General features: G+C 36.2%; 1 protein-coding gene across 2 annotated transcripts in view; it reads right to left on the reverse strand.

Annotated features, from left to right (window-relative positions):
• SLC4A4 (solute carrier family 4 member 4) overlaps positions 1-26,652 on the reverse strand; it is a 346,379-nt gene that overhangs the window by 57,554 nt on the left and 262,173 nt on the right. For both annotated transcript variants that reach the window (XM_056111484.1, XM_056111485.1), the window contains exons 14-15: positions 19,229-19,299; positions 3,265-3,456 (exon numbers count right to left, since the gene is read on the reverse strand). In XM_056111484.1, the coding sequence (XP_055967459.1) occupies positions 3,265-3,456; positions 19,229-19,299 (263 nt within the window). The remainder of the gene's footprint in view (positions 1-3,264; positions 3,457-19,228; positions 19,300-26,652) is intronic.

A 26,652-nucleotide genomic window follows, 5' to 3' on the forward strand; every position in this document is an offset into this window, starting at 1 on the left:
TAACTTTAAGTAATATTCCTTTAACGAGGATTTCCAAATCTAAATCTAAATGCCCAACCTCCTGCAAGTTCCTGAGAAAATTAAGAGGTGCTTTTCATTCTTGCTTTCCTTATAACTTTACATGCTATATTTTTAGGTCAAACAACTTCTCTCAGCTTCCAATTTTTTTCCTGTAAAATAAAGTTGTTGAACTATTTGATCTCTAAGTTCTCTTTAAACTCTGAAATTCAGTGAGTAGGAGTGTAAGTTTTGCATAAAGCAGAATAATCAGATCTAGTGTTTCCCCAGTTCTCCTATCTGCAGTTATCTGTGCACTGAGAACTGAAATATATTACATCACACAAATTTCCACTGCAAAAATTTACTAATTCCATGCCCCAATTATGTTTTCAATAAAAAATCATTAAATATAAAAATATTGCTCATAACTATGTATGGAGCTTACATCGTTGCAATAAATTATTTAAATTATATTATAAAAAGACCAGAAAAAAATAAAATTATAAAGCAGTAAACTCTCCTGATGGGTAAAGTCCACAGAGAGTTGTCAAAATTAACGGCAGTGCTGGCATTAGAACCCACAGCTTCTGGGTTCCCACATGTACACTCTTTCTGCAAAGTGCAGCATTTATCTTCACCTGCTTTCTACAAGTCCCAAATATTGAGTTCTTGGTCCGGAGTGATAGCACAGCGTGTAGGGCATTTGCCTTGCACACAGCCGACCTGGGTTCAATCCCCAGCATCCCAAATGGCCCCCCAAGCACTGCCAGGAGTAATTCCTGAGTACAGAGCCAGGAGTAACCCCTGAGCATCGCTGGGTGTAACCCAAAAAGCAAAAAAACAAAAACAAAAAAACCAAATATTGAGTTCTTCTCCATCCAATGTTGTGCTGGTTGGCATGAGGAATAAAATAGAAGCATAATAGTTTTGCAGCAGTTTATGGTCTAAAAATTGATGAAATAATTATTAAAATGCTTTGAACTGAGACTAAAACAAACAACCAACCATGCAAGCTAGAGAAGTACAGAACAATCTGTGTGACAAGTTACCCATTAGCTGCATTTTGAGTATTCACAGATTTCGAATCAAGTTCTGTGTGAAGAGTTAGTACAGTTTACACTTGATTATTATCAGCAATTAAGGAGTATAACTTACAGCTTTTAAGCATAGACATTTTATCTGTAGAATATATTTGTTTTTTGTTTTTTGCTTTTTGGGTCACACCTGACAATGCACAGAGATTACTTCTGGCTCATGCACTCAGGAATTACTCCTTGTGGTGCTCGGGGAACCATATGGGATGCTGGGAATTGAACCCAGGTTGGCCGCTTGCAAGGCAAACGCCCTACCTGCTGTGCTATTGCTCCAGCCTCTTCTGTAGAATTACTATTATACAAGCAGAAGTGTTTGTAAAACTATTTTCTCTTCCCTGTACTGTCCTTACATCTAAATGGAAGCCTAAGTGAATATACATTTTGCTAATTAAGAGAAAAAATTCTCTTAATATTTGCGTATGTATGTATGAATTTTTATGTGTTGCTACTCTTTAGGTGTAAGTATATAGTGATTAGGAGTATAAATGGAAATGAATATATGAAAGTTTACACAATAAAACATTAGAAATGTGCAGAAATCCAAGGCTCAACTTCTAACAATGGCCCTTGGATGAAATACAGCAGTCTTCACTCTTTCCTCTAAGAATACTTTTTTTGTAGCATTTTCAGCAGCTTTATGTGACAAACAATACAAAATATATTATTTTGATTCTGCTTTTGGGAAGGGGTTGAGTTTCAGATGGAAATATCCAAAATGTGGTGGTGGGAAGGTGTAATGGTGGTGGAATTGGTGTTTGAATATTAAATGTAATTGATTCACTTTATAAAATAATAATAAAAAAGAAATGTGTAGAAATCACATATACTTTATCCTCCTTATTTTGTATTATGGTTTGTTGTGAACAATTCTAAAGAAAAACTTCATAACTGGAATTTCAATTATAAAGCTTTTATTATTTTTCTATTTTCATATACTCATGACTTTCTGAATAGAATTTCTTAATAGCTTGGAACTACTTGCTTGAGCTTTTATACAGGAAATTTTTTCTTTAATGTGAAGATCTATCATAAATTTGGGACATATTACTGAAATAAGGAAGAAGGCCCTTATTTCCATGCTGGGATTTAATCTTGACCTTCCCACCCTCAAGGCCTGTGAGAAAGAGATTTCTTTTGACTGCAAGCTATTGTCTATGGTATTTTGCTCTCACAGTTCAAGCAGACAAAGACTAATCCTTCCCTTTATTTTCAGCTTTTCAAAAATAATAATGATAAATTTGGGGGGATGGGGAAGAAAATATTTTAAAGCTTCATTTCCCAAGATCTAAAAGGGGAATCTCATGAACTGCAGTGATGACTTCTAAAGTTCTACCACTCCTACACAAGACAGAAAGGAAGAGATTTTATGAGACTCCACCCTTCTAGATGAGTTCACTGATAAAAATCAAGTATCATCAGGGTTGACATAGGATACTAATACTCTAAACACTGGAAACTGAACTGTAAAGCAGTGGATTATTTTTGTTCCATTCATCAGGTAAAAAAAAAATACCATTAGTTAATGTTGGTCTTATCTTGTAGTCTCTGCATGAACCACAGTTTTGACTTTGAGTTCACCCAAGCATATTAATAGGAGACAGGATGTCTGCACACCCAGCTCAAGTATCTGTTTTTCTGTACTCCAACATTCATCATTATAAGAAGGCGATTTTGGCTCAGATGATTCTCACATCTTACACCAGTACTGCATAATGGCACCATGGAGGGTTACACCCACTACTCACAGCGCAGCTACTTGGTACTCAGGTACAGCTGATAAACAAGAAATTTTACATACAAATTCCTGATAAATATGAGGTGTTTTTTTTTTTTGCTTATGTACTTTAAATCTGTGGTTCTAAAAAATCCTGTTCCTTACTTACATATTTTTAGATAGAATATACCCTCCTGTTTCTCTTTCAGCATAGTCAGAACTATGACAGAAATTATGACAGAATTATGTGAGCAAAATTTTTGGACAGCTTTTCAAAGTTGGGCTGCAATTATGTTAAAATACATATGCACATGGACAAAGAACAGAAAGCACTCTTTAGATGCATAAATTCTATTTGGGAGGCTGAATTATGAATGTCGTTTTCTTTTTGTGAAATTGTATTATTGTTGATATGGTATAAATTCAACAAAAGTTATTTTTAGCCCAGGTACTTACCATGGTTGGAAAATAACGACTTGTTTTGAATTTTTTCAGAGCCATAGAAGAGGTGTAGGTGCCCAAGAAGAGGATGAAAGACATGAGAGAGATATCAGGAACAAAATTACAGTTGTTCCCCACGAGCTTTCCTCCGTACTTCAAGCACTCCTTTGTCGACAAAAATGTCCAGTCAAAGGTGGTGTTATGGTACTGAAAAAAAAAAATTAAAGTTTTCTAGAGAACATTGACACACATCAAAAGAAGCTTTTGGTACTTGGTTGAATATATGAGGATCATGCTTAAAATTTCTATGAAACAGTCTGAGGGTCACCATTAGAGTATGGAACTTGATGAGGCATTCACAGAGTGACAGGCAGGGAGGTGGGAAGCTGGAACCCAGCTATTACTGACAGTGCAATAAGAATGATGCAGTCTGTTACTTAGTATGAGTGACAGTCCTACAATGACCCATTTGTTCATTGAAAACAAATCACAAAGTCCTTCTTTCTTGTTAACTTCCTTGAGAGTAAAGTGAGACACAATAATAAATCAAGATTTAAAATAATATGTTAAGGGACTCTGATAACAACTGTGTTGGTAAAAGAAGAAATCACGGTGAACTGCACAACTTCTTACATTTCAAATCGATGGCCCTATGGTTAATACTATAAAAGTTATACTAGGTTAACTACTTACTTAACCAACATCTTCACAAATGATTTATTTCTTTCCTAAATGACCAAGTTGAGGTTGATGATTTTAGGAATTAAACTATAAACGTGTTGATGATGCCTAACTTTTCCATTGCAGAGTCTCATAAAACATCACTATTTCCCATCCAAGTAATGAACACCTGTGATGGAATGTGCTACAATGCCTCTTATGCTGCATAATTGTATGTAGGATATCCAACTAGATATCAGATATTAGATGGCCTCAAAGTTCATAAGTTGATTTCTGAATTTTTCTTCTATATCATGAATCACCGTCATATGAGTTATATCTGCTCTTGCTAGCTCTTTTCTGTTTTCACTTTCAGAAAGAATCTTTCCACCAAGGCACCTAGCCTCCTGTTGCTAAAGTGTGGCCAACAGCCGCCACCTCCTCTAGGGAACTATCTTCAGTCATAGAAAAGTTGTCTCATGTGGAATTTCATGCTCCCTTGCAGTTACAGACCAAATTAATGATGTGTCACCTATCAAATATCTGGGCTCCCTGAAAATCCATATGTTGAGATTCTAAGACTTGACAGCACCAGCCTTGCAAGCAGAGACCATGAATTCAAGTTGTCCCAAATGCATGGACCTCACATTCCTGGTGGAGTGCCAAACAACCTGCTTGGGATCTCTTCAGCCACAGCAAGAAGCTGAAACCCTTAGTACACTACAGCTGGGTGTATGTGAGCATCACAAGTGAAAAAAAAACATGTAAGTAATGCAGTCATGTGCAATCCCCAGCCAGTACTACAACTAAAATGGATGAATAAATGTGCAATCATCATAGCCAGGTATATACTTGACCCAACACTGAAACAATAGCAACAACAAATAAAGGGAGGTGGGGAGAAGAACAAAAAAAGTCATATGTTGAATGAAGTTTCGGAAGACCCAATCATCTTTGGAAAGTCATGGGTTAGAACCTTCACAGATGGGATTTATGTCATATTAAAAGAGACCTCTACCTTGCTCTTCCAAGCCCAGGTTCTCTCCTGAGCACATTTCCCCCCACTTTCCCCTCACATCTAAGTAAAATTTTTTTCAATAAAAATTGTCTTGCTTTAAAAAGATACGTAAAAATAAAAACAAAACAAAACACAAAACAAAAGAGAGAGACCTTCGTCAGAGAGATCCCTGTCCCTTCCACCATAAGAGGTCACAGCGAGAAGACTGTCTATAACCTAAGAAGCTGTAAATGGATCTGGGACTTTCTCTTCAGTCCAATAGTATGCCATGTGCTTCAATAACAAAGAGTTATTTAAGAACACCTTGTGAATAAATGAAAGGTAAATTTCACTTATCCTTTGGAAAAAAGAGTTCTACTCACATCAAACACATCAGCCATATCCTTTTCTATTCAATGAACTATATTCCTATAAGTGACTTAGTCATAAAAGAACACACACACACACACACACACACACACACACACACACACGAACTGATGGCCAGAGATCTTGTTTTACAAAAATCAAATGCAAAGACCTTACATAAGCCATTAAAAAAAAAAAACTCATGATCTTACCCTGAATTGTTTCTTTCTTATTAGCTTCAACTTGTAAATAGCTGAATTGCATAATTACTTTTTTAAAAGCAAACTCTGCTTCTGCAAGGTGATTAATCACATCTCATTTTGTTTTTCAGATTTCCACATATGTTTTTTAACATAATATATTTAAAGTTTTGAAATTACATTAGTATTTGTTTTAAAACCAGCAGAAATTCATCACAATTTTAATTCAGCACATTAATTTCAGCATAATTTTTCTTTATAACTAGAGCTTCCCAAAGAGGTAAACAATCCCAACAGGCAGTTTTCTTATTTCTCTTACAAAGTTCATATTGAGGTTAAAAACCCAGGTATGCAGGTGTTTATGAAATAGTAAGCACATTTTCTTGCTTTTACATCACTTTAAAATTCCATTATCACAACTTTTTAGGTCTCAAATGATTCCTTGTGTTCTTATACAGAATATTTAGCTACCAAACACTATTTTCACTCAAGGCTTAAGGAAAGATATAAGTATCTTGGTATGTTAATACACAATGTTTTCAGACCCATAAAATTTAATAAATGATTTTATTTAAATATCACTGAAAAGACATAAATATCACACATATTATATCTTTGGTTGAACCCACAAGTATGGAATATATTAATATGGCAGATTCACAAATCTAAAAAAATGTTTATTATTTGATCTTAACCGGGTTGGAGCGATAGCATAGTGGGTAGAGCATTTGCCTTGCACGCGACGGCAGCCAACCAAGGTTCGATTCCTCCTTCCCTCTTGGAGAGCCCGGCAAACTACCGAGAGTATCCGGCCCACATGGCAGAGCCTGGCAAGCTCCTTGTGGCATATTTGATATGCCAAAAACAGTAACAACTAGTCTCACAATGAGTCGTTACTGGTGCCCACTCAAGAAAATCAATGAACAAAGGGAGAACAGTGCTACAGTGCTACAAAAGTTTGCCTATTTGGTTTAATCTCTGATCTAGAAGTTCCTTCTACTTTACATTATTTAAAAACTCTGAAAGTATTAAATTTGTGAACATTTTTGTTTGGTGGTCATTTATATTTCATTATTTCATAGTATTCTTGATACTTGTTGATATATTGCAGTTGTTATTTTGATCATTTGTAATGTTCAGATTGTAGTAAGTTATAGAATAAGCAGAATACACAAATGACATAAATGATTCTTCTGTAGAGTTATACATATCCTGAATAATTTATTTATTATTCTGAGAGTACTTCAAAGCAGCAGACTGGGAAAATACCCTCCTGACTTCAGTCTTGTTTCTACCTCTATTTAATTGGAAAACAGAAAAAAAAAAACTTATTTTGCTTTTCGTATGCAAATGAATACAGGACTTTACTTACATACTAATAAAAGAGAACCATAAAAACCACTGTGATCTTAGCTTTAGAATATGTAGTATTTTCCACACACAAACCACTCTGATTATATTTCATTCAGTTATAGTGGAAAATGTATAAGCAAATAAAAATGGCTCCTGGAAGAAGGCAATATTATATTGGAATATATGTGAATATTCACAAAAACATTAAGTGACACAAAGAAGCAAGAAATTGCCAAGTCACATAACATATTATATAAAACACTGTATATATGTACATATATTCAGGGAAAACATCCACAGATTTTATTAGCCCCTTAAAGGAGACCAGGATGCACTGTAAGTTTAAAAAACATTACTCTATGAACTGGGAGACAGGACTCAAAGTGGAGAATCTCATATTTAGCCTTGCAAGACCTTGATTTGTTCAGTTCCACCCATAGGTGACTGCCAGAGCATGGTGGGTGTATTCCTACTGGTTCCTGAGCACTGCAGAATCAGGCCAGCATTGGGTGGGCTTGCACTGGGAAGTATTGCACCTGGCACCACCAAGCAACAATGTGGGGAGGGGCCTATAATTTTTTGTAATTAAAAAGAAGTATTATGTACAGCTATATTGACCGAGACAGTTCTATCCTCAAAATGTACATTCCCTTTAACGTGTCAACCATACTATAATTTTCATCTACTCTAACAAGAAAAATCATGAATGTAAATCAGGAGTGATTTAATTCATCAGCAAATGGCCTCCAAAATAAGAAAAGATGAATACTATTGCAATTATTTCTTTCTATTCTTCAGCTTTAACTGATATCACATAGCCATTGCTCATATCTAACCTCGTATTTAAATCTACGTAGTCTTCCCCATTTCTGTTAATAGCAGTTTCATACTTCTAGAATCTAAGAACAGAAAAGTCATGTCAATTTTAATTCTTTCTTTCTCAAAAGCAACATCTTTACAGTGAACAATTTACATCAAAATACATCCCAAATCAGAGCTCATCTCATCAATAACCACTGTTGCCAACTTTGTTCAAGTTGCCCTTTTCTCCTCAGGATTTAATATAGGACAGTATCTCATTGCTTCTTTTCCCTTACTCGTACAGGTAATTTACACTTCTTTATGCATATATATGTATATGTATATATATATTTAAACACATATGCTTATTTTCCATGTAAAATTATAACAAAACATAAAATGCTTAAAGCAGGAATTTTAAGACCAGTGTGAATATAATCTTAGACATCATTTGTGTCTGTCAAAACTCCTAATACAATAAATGTCATGACTTTCTAGTGCAAATAAATTGCAACTTCCCTTATTTATACCAACAGTGTTAAGGCAGGGGGCTAGTAAAATACTAAGATAAATGTCTAATGAATCTGGGAATCTGACGCTAGAAGAAAAATTAATTTTGAATACCTGACCTTAGAAGTCAACAAAAAAAATGCTTTTCACTGCAGTAATTAGACTTAATAAAACTACAAAAGGATAAATGCTGAAATGAATGCAAAATATCTCCTCAAATAGAAGGTAAAGGTGAAGATAAAACTAGATTATGAAAATGGCAATGTCATGAGTGATGGGTAAAGAGAAACACAATGAGAATGTTCATAATGGATATATAAAGAGAGAAAAATAGTGTGTGAGGAGTGTTAAGGTTTAATGTTGCAGAGACTTGACAAAGGATGAAGACTTAGAAAAATTCCAGTCAATTTATTTTCTCTTTGTAACTTCAATATATTTGGTGGTTTCTGGAGAAAGTCTTCAGAAAAAGAATCTACAATTCATTCAGTTGAGGAATGAGAGTGAAAACACTTGAACAGCAATTTCAGACTTTTCCCAAGAGATACAATAATAAATGTATAGGTTAAACTATATGACCACTATAAAGTCAGAGCAAATCATTTAGCATTGGTGAAGACTTTTGAAGCATTTACAGTGGATGAGAAAGACACTAGCTATGAGGTTGTTAAAAGGGGGGGGGGTGGCATTAGAAAAACACAAGAATGGAAAGAGAAAGATAAAAGACAGAAAATTCAAGGGTATAATTGTGCTTTCTGTTTGTTCACTTAAATAAGGGAGACTTCCAGGAGGAAGAGTGATTCATTTTTCTGAAAAGGGCAAAATAAACATGGGAATGTCCTAATTCAAACAAGAAAAAATAACAGACCAAGAGAGAGATAGATAAAACAGGTACAAAGGAATTTTAGTGGACTGAATGAATGAACCTCCTCATTAACATCTGAATATTTTATATTCTCAAGTATGATACCTACCAACTTACAAATTTATTTTACTGTAGGTATATAGGACAAACTTGGAGAGATAGCACAGCGGTAGGGCATTTGCCTTGCAAGCAACCTACTGGGCCAACCTAAGTTCGATTCCTCCACCTCTCTCAGAGAGCACAGCAAGCTACTGAGAGTATCTCACCAACATGGCAAAGCCTGGCTAGCTACCCATGACGTATTTGATATGCCAAACACAGTAACAACAAGTCTCACAGTGGAGACGTTACTGGGTCTACTCAAGCAAATCGATGAACAATGGGAGGACAGTACTACAGTGCTATTGTTTATCTTAAATTCAAATATAAAGGGAATTGTTTTCTGGTAAATTCTAGATTTTTAAAAACTTAGATATATAGGTCATTAGAGATAATGATAACATCTGAAAAATAGAAAAGTTTGGCCAAAAGAAAAAACCCTTGCCAAAATGGGGATAGAGGGGACTTTCCTCAATATAGTTAAAGCCATCTACCACAAACCTACAGCAAACATCATCCTCAATGGGGAAAAACTGAGAGCCTTCCCCCTAAGGTCAGGGACGAGACAAGGATGCCCACTCTCTCCACTGCTGTTCAATATAGTACTGGAAGTACTTGCAATAGCGATTAGGCAAGAAAAAGATATTAAGGGCATCCAGATAGGGAAAGAAGAAATTAAGCTCTCACTATTCGCAGATGACATTATACTATACTTAGAGAACCCTAAAACCTCTACCAAGAAACTCCTAGAAACAATAGGCTTGTATAGTAAAGTTGCAGGCTATAAAATCAATACCCAAAAATCCATGGCTTTCCTATATGCAAATAATGAAAGAGAAGAAAGTGACATGAAGAAAACAATTCCATTCACAATTGTGCCCCAGATAATCAAGTACCTAGGAATCGCCTTAACTAAGGAAGTAAAGGATCTGTACAAAGAAAACTACAAAACGCTACTTCGGGAAATAAAAGAGGACACGAGGAAATGGAAAATATCCCCTGTTCATGGATGGGGAGAATCAACATTGTCAAAATGGCAATACTTCCCAAGGCACTGTACAAATTCAATGCAATCCCTATAAGGATACCCACGACATTCTTCAAAGAAATGGAGCAAACACTCCTGAAATTTATATGGAACAATAAGCCCCCACGAATAGCTAAAGCAATTCTTGGGAAAAAGAAAATGGGAGGAATCAACCTACCTAACTTCAAGCTCTACTACAAAGCAGTAATAATCAAAACAGCATGGTACTGGAACAAAGGCAGAGTTGCAGACCAATGGAATAGAGTTGAATATACTGACATCTCCTCCCAAACATATAATCATCTAATCTTCGATAAGGGGGCAAGAAAAGTGAAATGGAGCAGGGAAAGCCTCTTTAATAAATTGTGCTGGCAAAACTGGACGGCTACATGCAAAAAAGTGGGCTCAGATCTCTGCCTAACGCCATGCACAAAAGTAAGATCGAAATGGATTTATGACCTCAACATCAGACCGGAATCCATAATGTTTATTGAAGACAAAGTTGGCAAAACTCTCCACGATATTGAAGTTAGTGGTATCTTCAAAGAGGTCACGCCACTGGCCGAGCAAGTGAAAACAGAGATAGACAAATGGGACTATCTTAAACTAAGAAGCTTCTGCACCTCAAAAGAAACAGTGACCAAAATACAAAGACAGCCTACAGAATGGGAAAGAATAGTCACCAAATACACATCCAACAAGGGGTTGATATCAAGGATATACAAGGTACTGGTTAAACTACACAAGAAGAAATCACCCAACCCCATCAAAAAATGGGGCGAGGAAATGAACAGAAACTTTCGCAAAGAAGAAATCCGAATGGCAAAAAGGCACATGAGAAAATGCTCTACATCACTAATCATCAGAGAGATGCAGATCAAAACAACAATGAGATATCATTTCACACCACAGAGACTGGCCCACATCCACAAGAACAAAAGCAACAGGTGCTGGCGCGGATGTGGCGAGAAAGGGACCCTCCTTCACTGCTGGTGGGAATGCAGGCTGGTCCAACCCTTTTGGAAAACAGTATGGACGCTTCTCAAAAAATTAGAATTCGATCTCCCATTTGACCCAGCTATAGCACTCCTGGGAATATATCCCAGAGAGGCAAAAAGGTATAGTCGAAGTGACATCTGCAATTGTTTGTTCACTGCAGCACTCTTTACAATAGCCAGAATCTGGAAAAAACCTGAGTGCCCGAGAACAGATGACTGGTTAAAGAAACTTTGGTACATTTACACAATGGAGTACTATGTAGCTGTTAGAAAAGATGAAGTTATGAAATTTACATACAAGTGGTACTACATGGAAAGTATCATGTTAAGCGAAATGAGTCAGAAAGAGCGGGATAGACACAGAAAGATTGCATTCATCTGGGGAACATAAAGCAACAAAACGGGAGACTAACACCCAGGAAGGGCTCAGATTAGTACCAGGAATTTTGCTCCATGACTTGAAGGCCAGCCACATGTGCTAGGTGAGAAGGAAGCTCAGATAGAGAAGAGAGCACCAAATAAAGGGTGTTGTGAAGACCCTCCCAGGGTGGGAGAGACATGCTAAAAGTAGTCTATAGACCAAACATGATTGCCACTCAATGCCTCTCTGGCAAAACACAGTACCCAAAAGAAGAGAGAGAGAACAGGGGGGAATGCCTTGCCACAGCGGCAGGGTGGGACGGGGGTGGGAGGTGGGGGGTGGGAGGGATGCTAGGACCCGTGGTGGGGGAGGATGGGCACTGGTGGAGGGATGGGTACTTGATCATTGTATAACTGAAACCCAGGCACAAAAATTTATAAGTCTATAAGTGTACTTCATTGTGTTTCACTAATAAAAAAAATGATAAAAAAAAAAGAAAAGAGCAAGTGCTTTGGGCCTTGGTTACATGCATAAACTTAAGGGAGCAATAAAGAAGAACAAAACTATTTTTGGGGAGCTATACCTGGTAACCATCAAGGCTTACTCCTGGCTCTGTATTCAGGGACCATTACCATGGGTTTGGGGTACCAGATGAGGTGTCAAGAATTGAACCCAGGTTGGCTATATGCAAGGCAAGAGCTCTACCCACTGTACCCACAAAACAATATTTTGAAGTCTTGCTTTAGCCCCACAAAACAATATTTTCCTTGGAAAAAATAAAATATGTCCACTTAAAATATTAACTAATAATATAAAGCAGTATATGAAGGTGTTTAATTGATAGAGATTGTAGATAGGGGTTAATCAACTTCATTAAATAAAAACAAACACAATTAAAAATTAAGTATTGATCAGCTTGTGTAGCATGCTCAGGTGTGTAAAACAGAGGAGGCACAGGGAAATCAAAAAAGGATGACAGAGTAACAAAAGCCAACAGATAAGCAATGAAAGTGAAAAAGTTTAGATCTGTATTCCTTTTATTTTTGGCAGAAGCAAAGAGGTAAAGCATTAGATAGACACCATGAACAAAGATGTTGATTTAGAACATATAGTGTTTAATTCACTTACCCCCTATATTCTTTCATCAAAGCTCAATGAAAGCCTACTATATCTGTGAAAAGTAAAACAGGACAGCAATAGATGGGCCAAAGCAGATGGCTTGCATAAATAGCGAGTGAGAAAAAGGATTAAGGAAGATGAAATCAAGATGCTGAGAGTCTTACTGGAGATCAATCTCATGAAAACAATTTCAATTAATTCTTTTAAAAAATTCAGTCAAGAAAATTATGCTGGTTATATTGAGTTATAATTATTTGTAAATCTTAAGAATCAAACATATGTCATAGAATTCATTTAAAATTTTAAATTGAGTAGCATTCTTCCCAAACAAAAAAGTGGGGGGTTATTTTGAAAATGTTGGCAGTCATTGAAGTTAGATGATGGGTACAGTGATAATTATTGCACTATTTTATCTTTTACTGAATGTTTGAAACTCTCCATAATATTTTAAAAGTAGGAACATTTACTCTTTGAGGTGATTTAAGAAAAGAATGACTTTGTACTTGACTTCTTCAATGGGAGAAAAATCAAATGGATGTTACACGCAAGATTAATATGACATTCCACTTCCTATGAAAATCACCCACAGGGCACATTGAGTCAAAGCAGTTTTACTTTCATGTCTGACTGTCAAGAAGAATTTATGAGACCATTTTAGTTTTCAGTCCCATGATCAGCAGCATCTCAAAGCAGAAATTATTTGCTTCACCCTGCCTCATGAGCTAGGGGAGAAGGCAGTTGAAATAGAGAGGGGATCACTAAGTCAATGATGGTTGGAGATGGCTTGGGATTGGAGATGTGTGCTGAAAGAAGATAATGGACCAAACGTGATAGCCTCTCATTATCTATACTACAAACCATAATGCTCCAAAGGAGAGAGAGAGAGAGAGAGAGAGAGAGAGAGAGAGAGAGAGAGAGAGAGAGAGAGAATGGGGGAAACTGTCTGCCATAGAGGCAAGGGGGGGGTTTGGATGGTGGGGGGCGGTTATACTGGGGATATTGGTGGTGGAGAAGGTTTACTGATGGAGGGATGGGTGTTAAATCACTGTATGACTGAAACTTAAATATGAAATCTTTGTAACTGTATCTCATGGTGATTCAATAAAAAAGTAGTAATTTGCTTCACTAGGTAACATAAGAAAAAAATGAAAGTTTTAACACTGCTCTTCTTAGCAATCAAACAGTAAGGTGAATACATTTGTAAAACATTTAAAAATGAGAATGTCACAAAAAAATTCCCAAAGTTAGGCAGTTTGTGTATTTATATAGAATTTTCCCCCTAGTGGGGCTAAGACAGTTTTATTGCAACATCACTTTATGATCTATTAAGATGCATATTGCATATGTATTGTAGATGTTTTGCGTAGATGAACTGTAAAATATCAAAATTATCTGATAGTCTGCTTGTGATGAAGATAAAACCTCTTAGGAGGTGCTGAAGAGATAGTACAGTGGATGACGCGCTTCACTTGCATGCAGTTGACCTGGGTATGATTCATGACATGACATATGGTCCCCTGAGCACCAACAGGAGTGATCCCTAAGCATGGAACCAGGCATAAACCCTGAGCATAGCAGGTTATGGCCCAAATGACTCCCATGCTTCCTCAAATAAAAGGGTTTGGAAACTGTTACTCCCAACCTAAAACTAATGTGGATAAACTATCAAGTCATAATTTATGTGTCTCTCCACATTAATATCAAAACCATTAGTTTCCCATGTACCATAACCATGGGCTCCAACCACAACAATTAAACATAAAAATGCAACAGTAAAAGGGTTGGTGGGGGGATGGTGCTGGGAGAAAATCTGGCATAACTGATAGAAACAAGGGGATATGGGGTGCTGGAATTGGAGGCAACACTGTGAGCCTGAAAACCTCCTGTAAACAACTATATCAATCACAGTGTCTAAATCACTGTCACTGTCCTCCCGTTTATCAATTTGCTCGAGTGGGCCCAGTAACATCTCCATTGTGAGACTTGTTACTGTGTTTGGCATATCGAATATGTCACAGGTAGCTTGCCAGGCTTTGCTGTGCAGGTGAGATACTCTCGGTAGCTTGCCGGGCTCTCTAAGAGGGGTGAAGGAATCAAACCCAGCTTGGCCGGGTCGGCCGCGCTCAAGGCAAATGCCCTACCGCTGTGCTATAGCTCCAGCCCGGTGTCTAAATACTTTTTAAAAATTATAATAAAAAATATCCACCAGAGATAGTAGATTGTGGATTAGATCGAAAAATAAATAAATTCCCCAAAGTTACAAGACTTTCATAGGAAAGTAAAGCCCATAGTTGTCCATCCTTGAAAAAAATGGCAAGTGAAGGTAAATTCACCAAGACAGAGTAGTAAGTTGAATTGTCAATGAATTGTTTATTGTTTCAGGTACCACACCTGCCAGTACCGGCTGGGCGTTGGGGGCTGCTGAGCTCCAGTGACCAATCCTGGGCCTCAAGTGTGCATGGTGTATGCTCTGTGACACACACCCACACTCCCACCTCCCACATTCTCAATGGGTTTTTAATAGTCATATATAGACTGTATGTACACTAGGGTGACACATTTAGAGTTCTGAGGTGGCCTAAACATAGACTGAGCTTGCAGTTATCAATCAAACTTTCTTTGATTTTTGCTGAATGAAAATATATGCATCAGAAAAACTGGGCGGGGGAAGGGAGGAGACCACCAGGGCCAGAGAATATAGTGGGTAAGGTGTTTTCCTTGCAGGTGTCAAACACAAGCTTCTGATCCCAGAGTGACCCCCGAGCACAGCCAGGGTAGTCCCTCCATCCCAAAGCCCTGAACCTCCCCTTCCCCTCAGCCCTCAATCTAGACACCCAGAATCCTCACCAAATGCCAGAAAGCCAATTTCCTGATGGAAGGCTGAAACATTCTAAAAGGGCTAAGGTATCTCTCAGCCCTCTGAAGACAGAACTAGTAGGACAAAAAAAAAAAATCTCCCAAGAATCAGAATGCTGAGGCATTTAACAAGATGCTGAAGACTTTCTGGAATGATGGAACTAAGTCCTCAATCTTGTTTCATGTAGTAGTTACACGGAGCTTAGGACTGTCGAGAGTGAATACAAGAACTGTGTATTCTAATTTAAAAAATAAAAATTAATATTTTGTGAATAGGGGGTAGGTAGTGGGTAGTGTGCAAGTGGGCAGGGTGCTTGCCTTATGTGTAGCCAACCAGGGTTGAACTCCCAACATCACATATAACCCTACAAGCCCTGCCAGGAGTGATTCCTGAGCACAGACCAGGAGTAGGTCCTGAACATCGCCGGACATGGCACAAAATAAATAAATAAGCAGAACAAATACTAACTGGATTCACTCAATTATGTCCTCTGAAGAGACTGACATTAGATTTTTAAATCTGTTCTCTCGGTCTGCAGGCTGGTAAGGGGGAAGAAGCGGGTCTCACAGTTTGTCGCGTAAATACTCTATGGGAAATGTGTTATTAATTTCAAAATTTTATGTGGATATTTTAAAGAACTTCATTTGCAGACTGAAGGGATATAGTAAGAAACCTACAGGAAAACTGATGAAGATACAGAGAAACAACAATGAAGCGATGCCAACAAAAGTGGGAATGAGAAGCTTGTCTTTTTATCTTAAGATAAGGTTATTCTAGAGTTCTAATCACTGCCTACACATTCTAATGACCATCACCTCCCCCCCCCCCCACACACACATGCACACTCTTTTACCCAGAAAACACAATCCTGCTACTAAGAAAAAAGCCTGTCTTCATGTTAATGAGGTTGAAGGGGAAAGGCCTTCCTTCCTCTGAAAGAATGTTCTCAGGGACGCTCAAAGGTTGCATGTCACTTTTTTTTTAATATAGCATCTTCTTTCATGATCTAATTATGCCTAAAAGGGAGAGAAGAAAATGAAGTAGCCCTGGTGACTGTCCAAATAGAACATGTTCAGAGCATCAGAGAAGGCAGATACTGAATTCAAGACCTTTGAGTGGCCGGTCTCTCCACCAGTCTGAGTTATGGAAGAAGTATGACCTTATGAAATGATACTAATACTTGATTAGAATGATTATTCTAAGTTGCTTTAATTGAGAGCTATATTCAGGAAAGTCACTAAGCAGTCTTGGCTATAGATCAATTTGATCCTTATGGCACCATTGAGGTAGATTCTATCTGAATCACTATTTCACAAATGAGAAACTGAGAAAGTTCCACTGTCTGATAAGGAATAGTGTTCTGCATTTGCTGAGGCCAATATGATAAGAACTCACTCTCTTTAAAGCCTTTGACAAGGGACACTATATTAGTTTCTTCGAAAACATATATGGGAGTTAGAAAATCCCAAGTTCAAATAGTAATTTTACGACATACTGGGGATTCAAAAGTGAGTTAAACTTTATCTATAAAATAGGTAACATAACAATACAAAGTTATGGTAAAGATCATGAACAAATAATGTAAAAAGCTGAAGAGAAAATAAACAACACTAATTACTGTTGACAATAAAGTATATTACCTCTTTAATATTTAGAACTAGATCATCTACCTATATACACTGTGTGATATGAATTTTGTGCAGATCTTGTGTGTATGTATAATATATATAGGGAGTCTGCATGGATAAGAAAAAGATATGAAGAGTAGAATAAAAGTTTCCCTTTGTAATCATACACATGCACACATATATATTTGTTTGAATTTTTCTCTAGAGGAATAAATATAGAAATTACACTTAAATTAAGTTGTGATTACATAGGGAGTTTGTATGGATAGAAAAAGATACGAAGAGTAGAATAAAAATTTCCCTTTGTAATTAGACAAATTATATAAATACGTATGCACATATACATATTTGTCTGAATTTTTCTCTAGAGGTAATAAATATAGAAATTACACTTAAATTAAGGTATGATTAGTGCACACATGAAGTACTGTTACTCTGAAATAAAGAACACTCAGAGAAAATGAAAGAGTAAATATTTAAATTCGAAAAGTTCGAAGCATTAATTTGTAAAGCATATCACAAATCTTGCGACCACTCAAACACAATTTAATCCTTGTTTTACTAACTTAAATATTTACCTTCTGATGTCTCAGTTATCATACTCTTTTAAAAATTAAACAGAATTATACCTGGCTAATAATTATGCCATGCTAATGATTATTACACATATTGAAATTTATAATAAGGATAATCTATGTAAAACATCTGATCTCTATCAGAGGCTATAAAACACAGTCGTTAAATTGTCATCCAGGTATGTTTTTCTCATCATTCAGCAAGAAGTCACCATAGCTCCAGTTGTTTCCAGAGACTAAGTGACATTATATTCTAATTTTATTTCATTTTCTGAAGTCTCCACAACTGGCCCAAAGATGGGACTTAGGATTTATTAATTATAAGTCTTTCATTGAACAGTTATAAAAATAATCAAGTTAGGAAATAATCTTTATAAAAATATGTCTAAGGAAGTGTTTTATTAATGTTCATTTAAATCAGCAGTCTAATGTACATCTAATTTTTTAATATTTTAATTAAAATTATTTAAAATACAGCAGGAAGTATTTTCTATGTATTTCAGTCAAAACCATTTTGGAAGTAAGAGTATGATTCAAAGATTGAAAATCCCTTCTTAAAATGTGGCCCTTAAAATATTTATGAATACATATATATATATCATTTTTTCATACACATAATCAGGGACATGTAGATAAATGAAATATAAAGGAAATAGAGAAGCAAAGTTTGAGGAAAGTCAGAGAAAAACATTAATAGTACTGAGAGAAGTCAAAAGAGCCAAAGAACATGAAAACAGAGTGAAACAGGGTCAAGTGAGAGTTGTCCAAGAAAGATACAAAGCATCATTTTTGAAAGGGATGTTGTGGGTACTCATTATATAATATAATATCTGCAGAAGTAGTCTGGTTTCCTGAGAGATGGGCACTCTGTCAATACAAAGTATTATGGCTCCTGTCTTTACAACTGAGAGATTGATATTCTTTGGTAAGATTCCATATCCAGTGTAGAAGGAACACAATTAGGAGTCTGAAAAAGCACTTTCCCCTTTTTGGCCAACACAAAAGTCCCCTTCCAGTGTGTGACTTTCCATGCAAAATAGCTCATTTTTTAAAGCTCAGCTCCACTTTCTTAAAGATCCTTGGTTACAAGTCATGGGAAAGGATATCATGTGACAGAGGCAGAGTCTTTCTAAGTGACAAGAGAAAGGTCCTGCTACAATTATGCTTAGTGAAAGAAACACAGCCCCATTTGGTAGAATTCTTATATTAGAAACAGAGGCGACCACGCCCTCATTTGTTCGGCTTCTCTTACTTTCCCTTGTGAAAAATAGTTCAAGGTAAGTCAATAAGAAATATTAGCTACGCTCCCAAGAATATTTAAAAACCATGCTGCAGATATTCACTCTAACTTAAACAGAAAACGAAACAAAACAAAACAATCAAACTGACTAGGGCAGGAAGTGCTTTTCTGGTCTCTTCACTATTATTGACAATTACATATGTGCTAATGCTAAGATTGCTGAAGGGTAGGGGACATGATAGTCTGAATATTATAATTAGAGCACATGAATATTATAATTAGAGATCACAACACAAAGTGGTTTGAAATGTTAAGTCACTTACCATGTCAATAGAAGGAATACTTGGCAACTCCTCGGGAGCCAATGTGGTATCATTAGGTATTGAGATATTAACTGTAACAAAAAATTGACAAAAAAAATTGAAATAGCCAAAATGCATAATTAGCAACCTAGACAAATATTTAAGGACAGGGCATTAAAATCTGTTTTAGGTTTCCAACAAAACTGCCTTTTTTGAAAAGGCACTCCACTTATTTGCCTAGTAGAAGAAATGGCTGTTAATAAGCAAGCTGATGATTTTCTCATTTACAGTCAATTCTCACTTATTGAAGTTTTACTAATTAAGAATTAACAGATGTGGAATTTTGGACTCACAAGAAAGTATATCTTTGCAAAAATGTGTGAAGACCAAAATTACTAAATACTAAATTATAAATATAATGGGGATAAATTGCTAAATAACTTAAAATAAGTTCATTAATTTGGCATCATTTGTAGATTCATTAAGGTGTAACTTGCAAAGGATCCTAATTCATTAAGTCAATCATTCTTGTTTCTATTTATAAGCATAAAATTAAAATACAGCACAGAAAAGTGTCTTATAATTAAACCATTTTTTCTTTAGCATATAAACAATACCATATAAGACATTTTTTTAGTGAAGCTTTATGCATTATAAGATAAATTGCTACTTAGATAAAATATAAAAATATTATAAAATACTCATCATCTTTTTTTACCTTTTTACCTTATAAAACACTCATCAGGTATACATCTTTGAGGATCACAGAGTTCATTTAACATCCAAATTGTGAATTACTGTTTGGTCTACCTCCAAGACTGTTTCTTAAGTTTGCTGTGTTTAAAGTAGTACCTACATATACTTTTAAGGAGAAACAAACAGGTCTAATTGATTGCTGAAATTTAGAATATAGTCCTTGAAGTCAGAAGAAAAGAGATCCTAATTTCACTAGAAATTTCACTAGATCACTAATTTCACTAGAATTTGCACTGCCTGGTACTTAACTAACAGGAAATAAAAAAATATTCATTATTAATCCTCCTCTTTTCTTCTTTTTCATTGAATCACTGTGAGAAACACAGTTACAAAGTTGTTTGTTATTGGGTTTTAATGTTCCAATGCTCGTGCCAACACCCGTCGGGTAACCATTGTACCACCACCAGTGTTCCTAGTTTTCCTCTCACCATCCTTGGCTGCCCCTCCCTCCCCATCAGCCTCTCTTGCAGGCTATTTTCTTCACTCTGCCCACTCTTGCATTCTCTCTCTTTTTCCTCATGGCATTAGAGTTTGCAATACAGGTCCTGAAAGATGATCATGTAGATCCCTTTACCTACTTCCAGCATTCAGTTCTTGTCCAGAGTGATCCATTCCAGATACCACTGTCATAGAGTTCTCATCTCTGTCCTAACTTCCCTCACCCCACGACTTGTGGCAAGCCTCCAACCATCGACCAGACCTCCTGGCCCTCATTTCTACTCGTTATTTATATTTAAAAAGAAGGAAATCCTGTCATTTTCAATAATATGGACGAACCCCAAGGTGATTAGGTTAAGTGAGATAAACCAGACAGAAAAAAACAAATACTACGATATCCCTTACAGGTGGAATAGGAAGAAGGGGGAGTAAAAACAGTGGACTGGTATTTGCAAGGGGCTTGGTGGAGGGAGATATATGGACAGGCTGAGAGAAGACTATAAACTTCCAATAATTAGAGGTGTGAGGAGGATCTAATGTAAAATATGGTGACTATTGTTGACGACAAATACCTCTTGTATCTATTTATTTATTTGGGGGAGGAGTGAGCCACTCCTGTCAGCACTCAGGGCTTACTCATGATTCTGTGCTTGGGACTCACTCATGGTGGTGCTCAGAGACACCATATGTGGTGCACATATGGAATTAGGGTTGGCCGCATGCAAGGTAAGTGCTTTATCTACCGTATTATCTCTCTGGTCCCAACAATACATGTTTTATTTTTAAGTGAAATTGGCTTTGAGAACAGAACATAAGTGTTCTCACCAAAAAAATTTAGATAAATAAATAAGGTGATATATATATATATATATATATATATTGACTTGATAGTAGGAATCCTTTTACAAAGTACATATCAAACTATCACATTGCATATGCTTTGCTATATTTTCATTTTATTTTATTTATCAATCATTCAATAAAGCTGAAAAATAAAAATGTTGTCAAAAAATAGAGACAAAATGGAGAGGGAGCTCAATGAACTGAGCACATGCTGGGAAGGAAGGATGAAATCCATCTCTGACACTGCCTGACCCCCAGGCATTGCTGAGGGTAACCTCTGAGCAGGAGTATCTTCTGAGAAGGAGTATCCCCTGAGCACCATTGGGTTTGACACCAATACTAAAACAACAACATTAAAGGGGAGAAAATACTTAGGTTGAATCAGTTTTTCTCAGTTGGAATCCATGCTGATCTTTAAAGGGTCTGGGATTGTTAAAACTAGCCAACCACAAGACCTGCCTTTTATCAGTGAAATAAGAATGCTTGAAAGGCATCTGTTTGGGGGGCTAAAGTGATAGTACAGCGGGTAGGGCGTTTACCTTGCATGCAGCTGACCTGGGTTTGATCCTTTGCATCCCACATGGTCCCCCAAGCACTGTCAGTGGTACTTCCTGACCCGAGCGCAGAGCCAGGAGTAGCCCCTGAGCATTGCCTAGTGTGATCCAAAAAGAAAAAACTACTACTACTACTACTACTACTACTACTAATAATAATAATAATAATAATAGTGAAGCACCTGCTTTCCTATTGTTTTTAATTACAGGTTAGAGATAGATTCAAATTAGGCTAAAAGATGCTTGACCCAAACAATAACATCAAACACGGATCCAGTCCAAAAGAAAGCAGTTGTCTAATACATTATTATTATGATTATTATTATTATTACTAAATTCAGATTGGTATTACTATTTTCCTCTACAAAGTTTAAGTGCATTTTCTTGAATTATTTCTCTTGCTCACTTGAAAACATACCTAAGCACATGGTTTAGGGATCCACTGATACCTGGTTTACATTTCATGGGATTCTGAAGCAAAATATGAAAGGTTTCTAGGTTTCCTGAATAGGATTATACAGTTACTCTGAAGCCAAATTTGTATCAAAACTTTGTTCAACTCAGCATTTATTACATTCCTATCCAGTATTTATAATGATCAAAATTTTTGTAAATTGCTTTGATCTTAGTCACTGAATTCAAGGCAGGAGAGTAGCCACCAATGTGAGCTGAAAGGTCTAACCGTCCAAGCCGTTGAATCAAAATAATATGTGAAAAACAGAGACTGCTTAGATGGCATGTAGGAAGCTGCTCTTTCTGAGTTCAATTCTTATAATATAATTGCAATTTTATAAGCTTCCTGTCACCAAAGTGAAGGTCTTACTGCAGTACGCGTCTCTGCATAAAAACAAGGAGTAAGGAGTGAGGGGGAAAGATATTCAAGTTCCTTTGTGAAATGCATGACAGATAAAGACCAAAAGGAGTTAAAAATAGGATTCCAATCTGAACTTTTAGTAACTGCTCTCAATTTCAGATACGCATCCATTTTGTTCATCTAAATTCTTTTTCTCTTTTCAGTTTTCCTCTGAGACACGCTATTAAAGCACAATTTGTTGTTAAAATCCCAAAGACCCATACCAAAAGGGTGGCAAAAAAGTATAAACTTTTCTTATTTATTTAAATAAGCATCTTCTTCAAGAGCAATATTTCAAAAAACATATATAAACAAGCACTTCCGTAAATATGTAGCGGCAGACTATGGTAAGGTTCATACTTTCTGCACATGGAAAGTCAAAAAAGAGAAAATGATCACTCTCAATTGCAGAGTCATCTACAAAAGCCATTTGTCATTACTTGAATCTAGACACATGTGATGTGAATCTTTGGGGAACCAATTATTGCTGAATGACCATAGCTGGAAAGCTAATACAGTGGAGTAGGGCATTTGCCCTGCACGTTTGCCTGGATTTGCTCCCTGGCACCAGATATAGTTCCCCACACCTTGCCAGAAGTGACTCCTGAGCACAGAGCCAGGAGTAATCCCTAAGCTCTGCTGGGTGTACAGCCCTCCCTTCTTCCCCCGCCCCCCCCCCAAAAAAAATCTTAATCCAAAAAAACAAAAAAAAAAAAAAACCCAAGAAGGGTCAGTAAATAGAGAATATGCAATATCTTTAATTAGAATTTTGGAAAGGTCAAACAGAAAAGCCAAAACACACTGTACTTTCTCTTCACTATTTGTTCAGCATCAAGGCTTAGGAAGCAAAGAAACCCTGCCCGAGAAATTCAACTAGTTTAGAATTAGCTCCTTAACTGGGACAGTCTGTGTTCCAGACTTGGTTTCAGGGAGTTTCCACAGGTTGTTCGTTTTATGTTACTTGGATTTTCACTTCTTGATCCTCCTTCCCTGGTATCAAATTCAAGCTGATGCTTTGGAATGTGGGTGATAAACATAGTCACTAATGAACATTTAGAAATTTGCTTGTGAGTTTTCCATTGAGACCTAACTTTTCTTGATGCTTAGACTGTAGGAGTTTTGAGCACACATATATCCACGTGCCGTAGCTAGTGTACCTCTTGCCTAGGGGCTATCAAGCGCACTGCTTGAGGTTGTCCGACTTTATCTTCTTAATAACTTGGCACCAGGAACTACCCTATGACTCCTCTACTTTACACATTAGCAGGAACTGTACCATCAGGAATATGCACAAAGGCCACTTTAAGGCCAGAGAGCAAGAGAAACATCTGGCCATTGAGACAGATCCATCTGTTGTGACATTCCCCCACAGTACAAGGCGATGAAAGAAACACTAAAGAATAAGGTTTCGTCACCTTCTGAAGCAGTGTCCGCCATTCAACTCGTTTGATCTTAAGGATGTTGTCTCTCTCCTCTCAACTGCAGCTTTTCCATTTATGAAATTGGATTTAAAACCCTTCACTACACCATTACTCTATGAAATGCATAAGACAGGGACCAAATTTTTAGCATACTGGCTAGTAAAAGGAAAGATCTAAACAGGTGGCAGCTAACAGCCTTATGAAATGGATAAAGCAGAACTTCATTCCCCAGAAGAATGTCGGTTATTATACAAGGTATATGTGCTTACTAAATATGTATGGGTATTTATATGCTATGATTGACATGTATATAATATAATAAGAAATTATATAATAACAGAAAATATGTATTATTCACAAAAAAATGTAGCTTATTATAATCCCCTACAAAACATCTGGCACTTGGCATTTTATAAATGTTAGCCAGATCTGAATGTTTAATAGTTATAATATTCTGAAGCATAAAATGTAATAAGATAATAGAAAAACTATCTAGAAAGCATGGTAATAGAATTTTACTCTTGTGACAATCATGTTGAATACTTAGAAACCTCATGGTGTAGACAATATATAAATATGTGGAAATGGAAGTCAAGGTTCCTTTCAGCCACTAGACCCAGTCTTACAGTTCCATGTGAGGAAAAGCTAATTGTTGATTTAGAGATACTATAGGCAATGACATACTCCGAGCCTAACAAAATCTTTATTCATCTTAGTCAATCATTATTAAACAGTTCTCCCTGTAATAATTAATAACGAATCAACAAAATATATGCCCTCTGTTAACAATAAAGCATGGTGTAAAAAAAAATCATGGTGTCCATTCCTTTTAGGCAACTTTTATGTTACTCTAATTTGTTTATCACTTTTGCAAACCTTCGTTCTCCTCCAGGTACAAAACCAACCTCTGATCAGAAGCTTATTTTTTGATCCTTTCCAAATTAACATGTGTCCTTAAGCATATAGTCACTGAACCCTTGACACATTAAGTGAATAAACAGAAATACCAGACTTAATGTTTACACCTAGGAATGTAGCTCTAAAGTCTGAATCAACTAAAAGTCTGACCTTGTTCATTAAAAATATAATATTATTTTAAAAAAACAAAATATTTCATGAAAATTAATTTGTATGCCATTTTACTCCACTAAAAGTTGCCCAATTCTTCAAAATCAATGAAATACACCTTGAGTAAATTTTTGCTGATGGCAGAAAAGGAAGGAATAAATAGGCAGAAAAAGAGAGAAATAAAAAGAACAAAAGCGTATGTCCTTGTTTCCTATATAAAAGTTTCTAGCACCTATGTTTTTGAGTAAATTTAGTTCCTCTTAGGAACTAAATATCTCACTTCTAGGATTTCAAAGCCTTTCCAAATTGCCTATATAAAGAGGACAACACTTTGTAGTCTTGAGATTCAACAAAAGAATACTTAAATTATATGAGGCACTGATCATATCAGCTATTTTAAAACATGGATTCAACACTCATCTTTATTATTTATAAATATGGGGGGTTAGTCTTCCAGCAGAAGACTGATTCTTTTGGAAATCACGTATGCTTCTGTTGGAAAAGTCACTGTCTGAGTTCCTTTAAAATAACACAATGCAAACATTAAATTGTCTGGGACAAGAATATTTTTAATTTAGATTCTATTAGATGAAAATTTTTCAAAAATTTTCATTTAATCCTTATAGTAACCTCTAGGAGCAAACACTATTACTAAAGCAGGTAAGAAATTATGAAACTGTTAATACTAAGCAGTCAGAGAGACAACTTCTAGGTCACATGCTTACTAAAGCTAAATTTCAAACTCGCTCTCCATACTCCAAAGCACATACTATTTATGCTTCATCATATTAGCAATTTTCTAAGTTGGGATATTGGAGATGAAATAAGATATTGTGAATTGACCTTCGCCTGGTCATTTGTCAGTTTTAAGTTTTGTCTTTGTACCGAATCACCTTACGTACCTTGGCTATGTAAGCATGAAGACACAGTATAAAGGATATCAGCTATTGCTCTTGCTAATTTAATTACTAGCTATTCCATTTTTGAGAAAAGGGAATTTTAGCATAAAAGTTATGCATACACCAGATTTCATAGCTAATTTCCCTTGCAGCTTTGTAACTATAGACAGTAAATGAAAACCTAGGTATAAAATCTAGATTAGCAAGAATTAAATGCATGTGAAAGGAAAAAAGCAAAAGACGTATTGAGAAAAGAAAACAAAGTGATGAAAATTTATTAAAGTGATATCAATCAGTAAGAGAGGAAGAGAGTTGTCATCAAAACATACAAACACATAGACACACAGAAAACCTCTACAATATTATTGTGGCCATGAATAGAGTTTTTTTTAGTGTGTAAGTGACCCCTATTTCATTGCCTGTAAAATCATTTCTCTGTTTGCAGGATCACAACTCCATCTGTGCAATTGCTGGTTCATTATTACATACTATCCCAGTGTGTTGAAAAACAAAGACATTCGCCAGTTTAAATATTATTGACTCATTGACTAAATTTTTCACTAGCAGAGCATGTTGTGATGAAAGGCCTTCCTTTTATTATTTTTAGAATACT

The sequence above is a fragment of the Sorex fumeus genome, unplaced genomic scaffold (genome assembly GCF_029834395.1).
Source record: "Sorex fumeus unplaced genomic scaffold, SorFum_2.1 ptg000013l, whole genome shotgun sequence".
NCBI lineage: Eukaryota > Metazoa > Chordata > Mammalia > Eulipotyphla > Soricidae > Sorex > Sorex fumeus.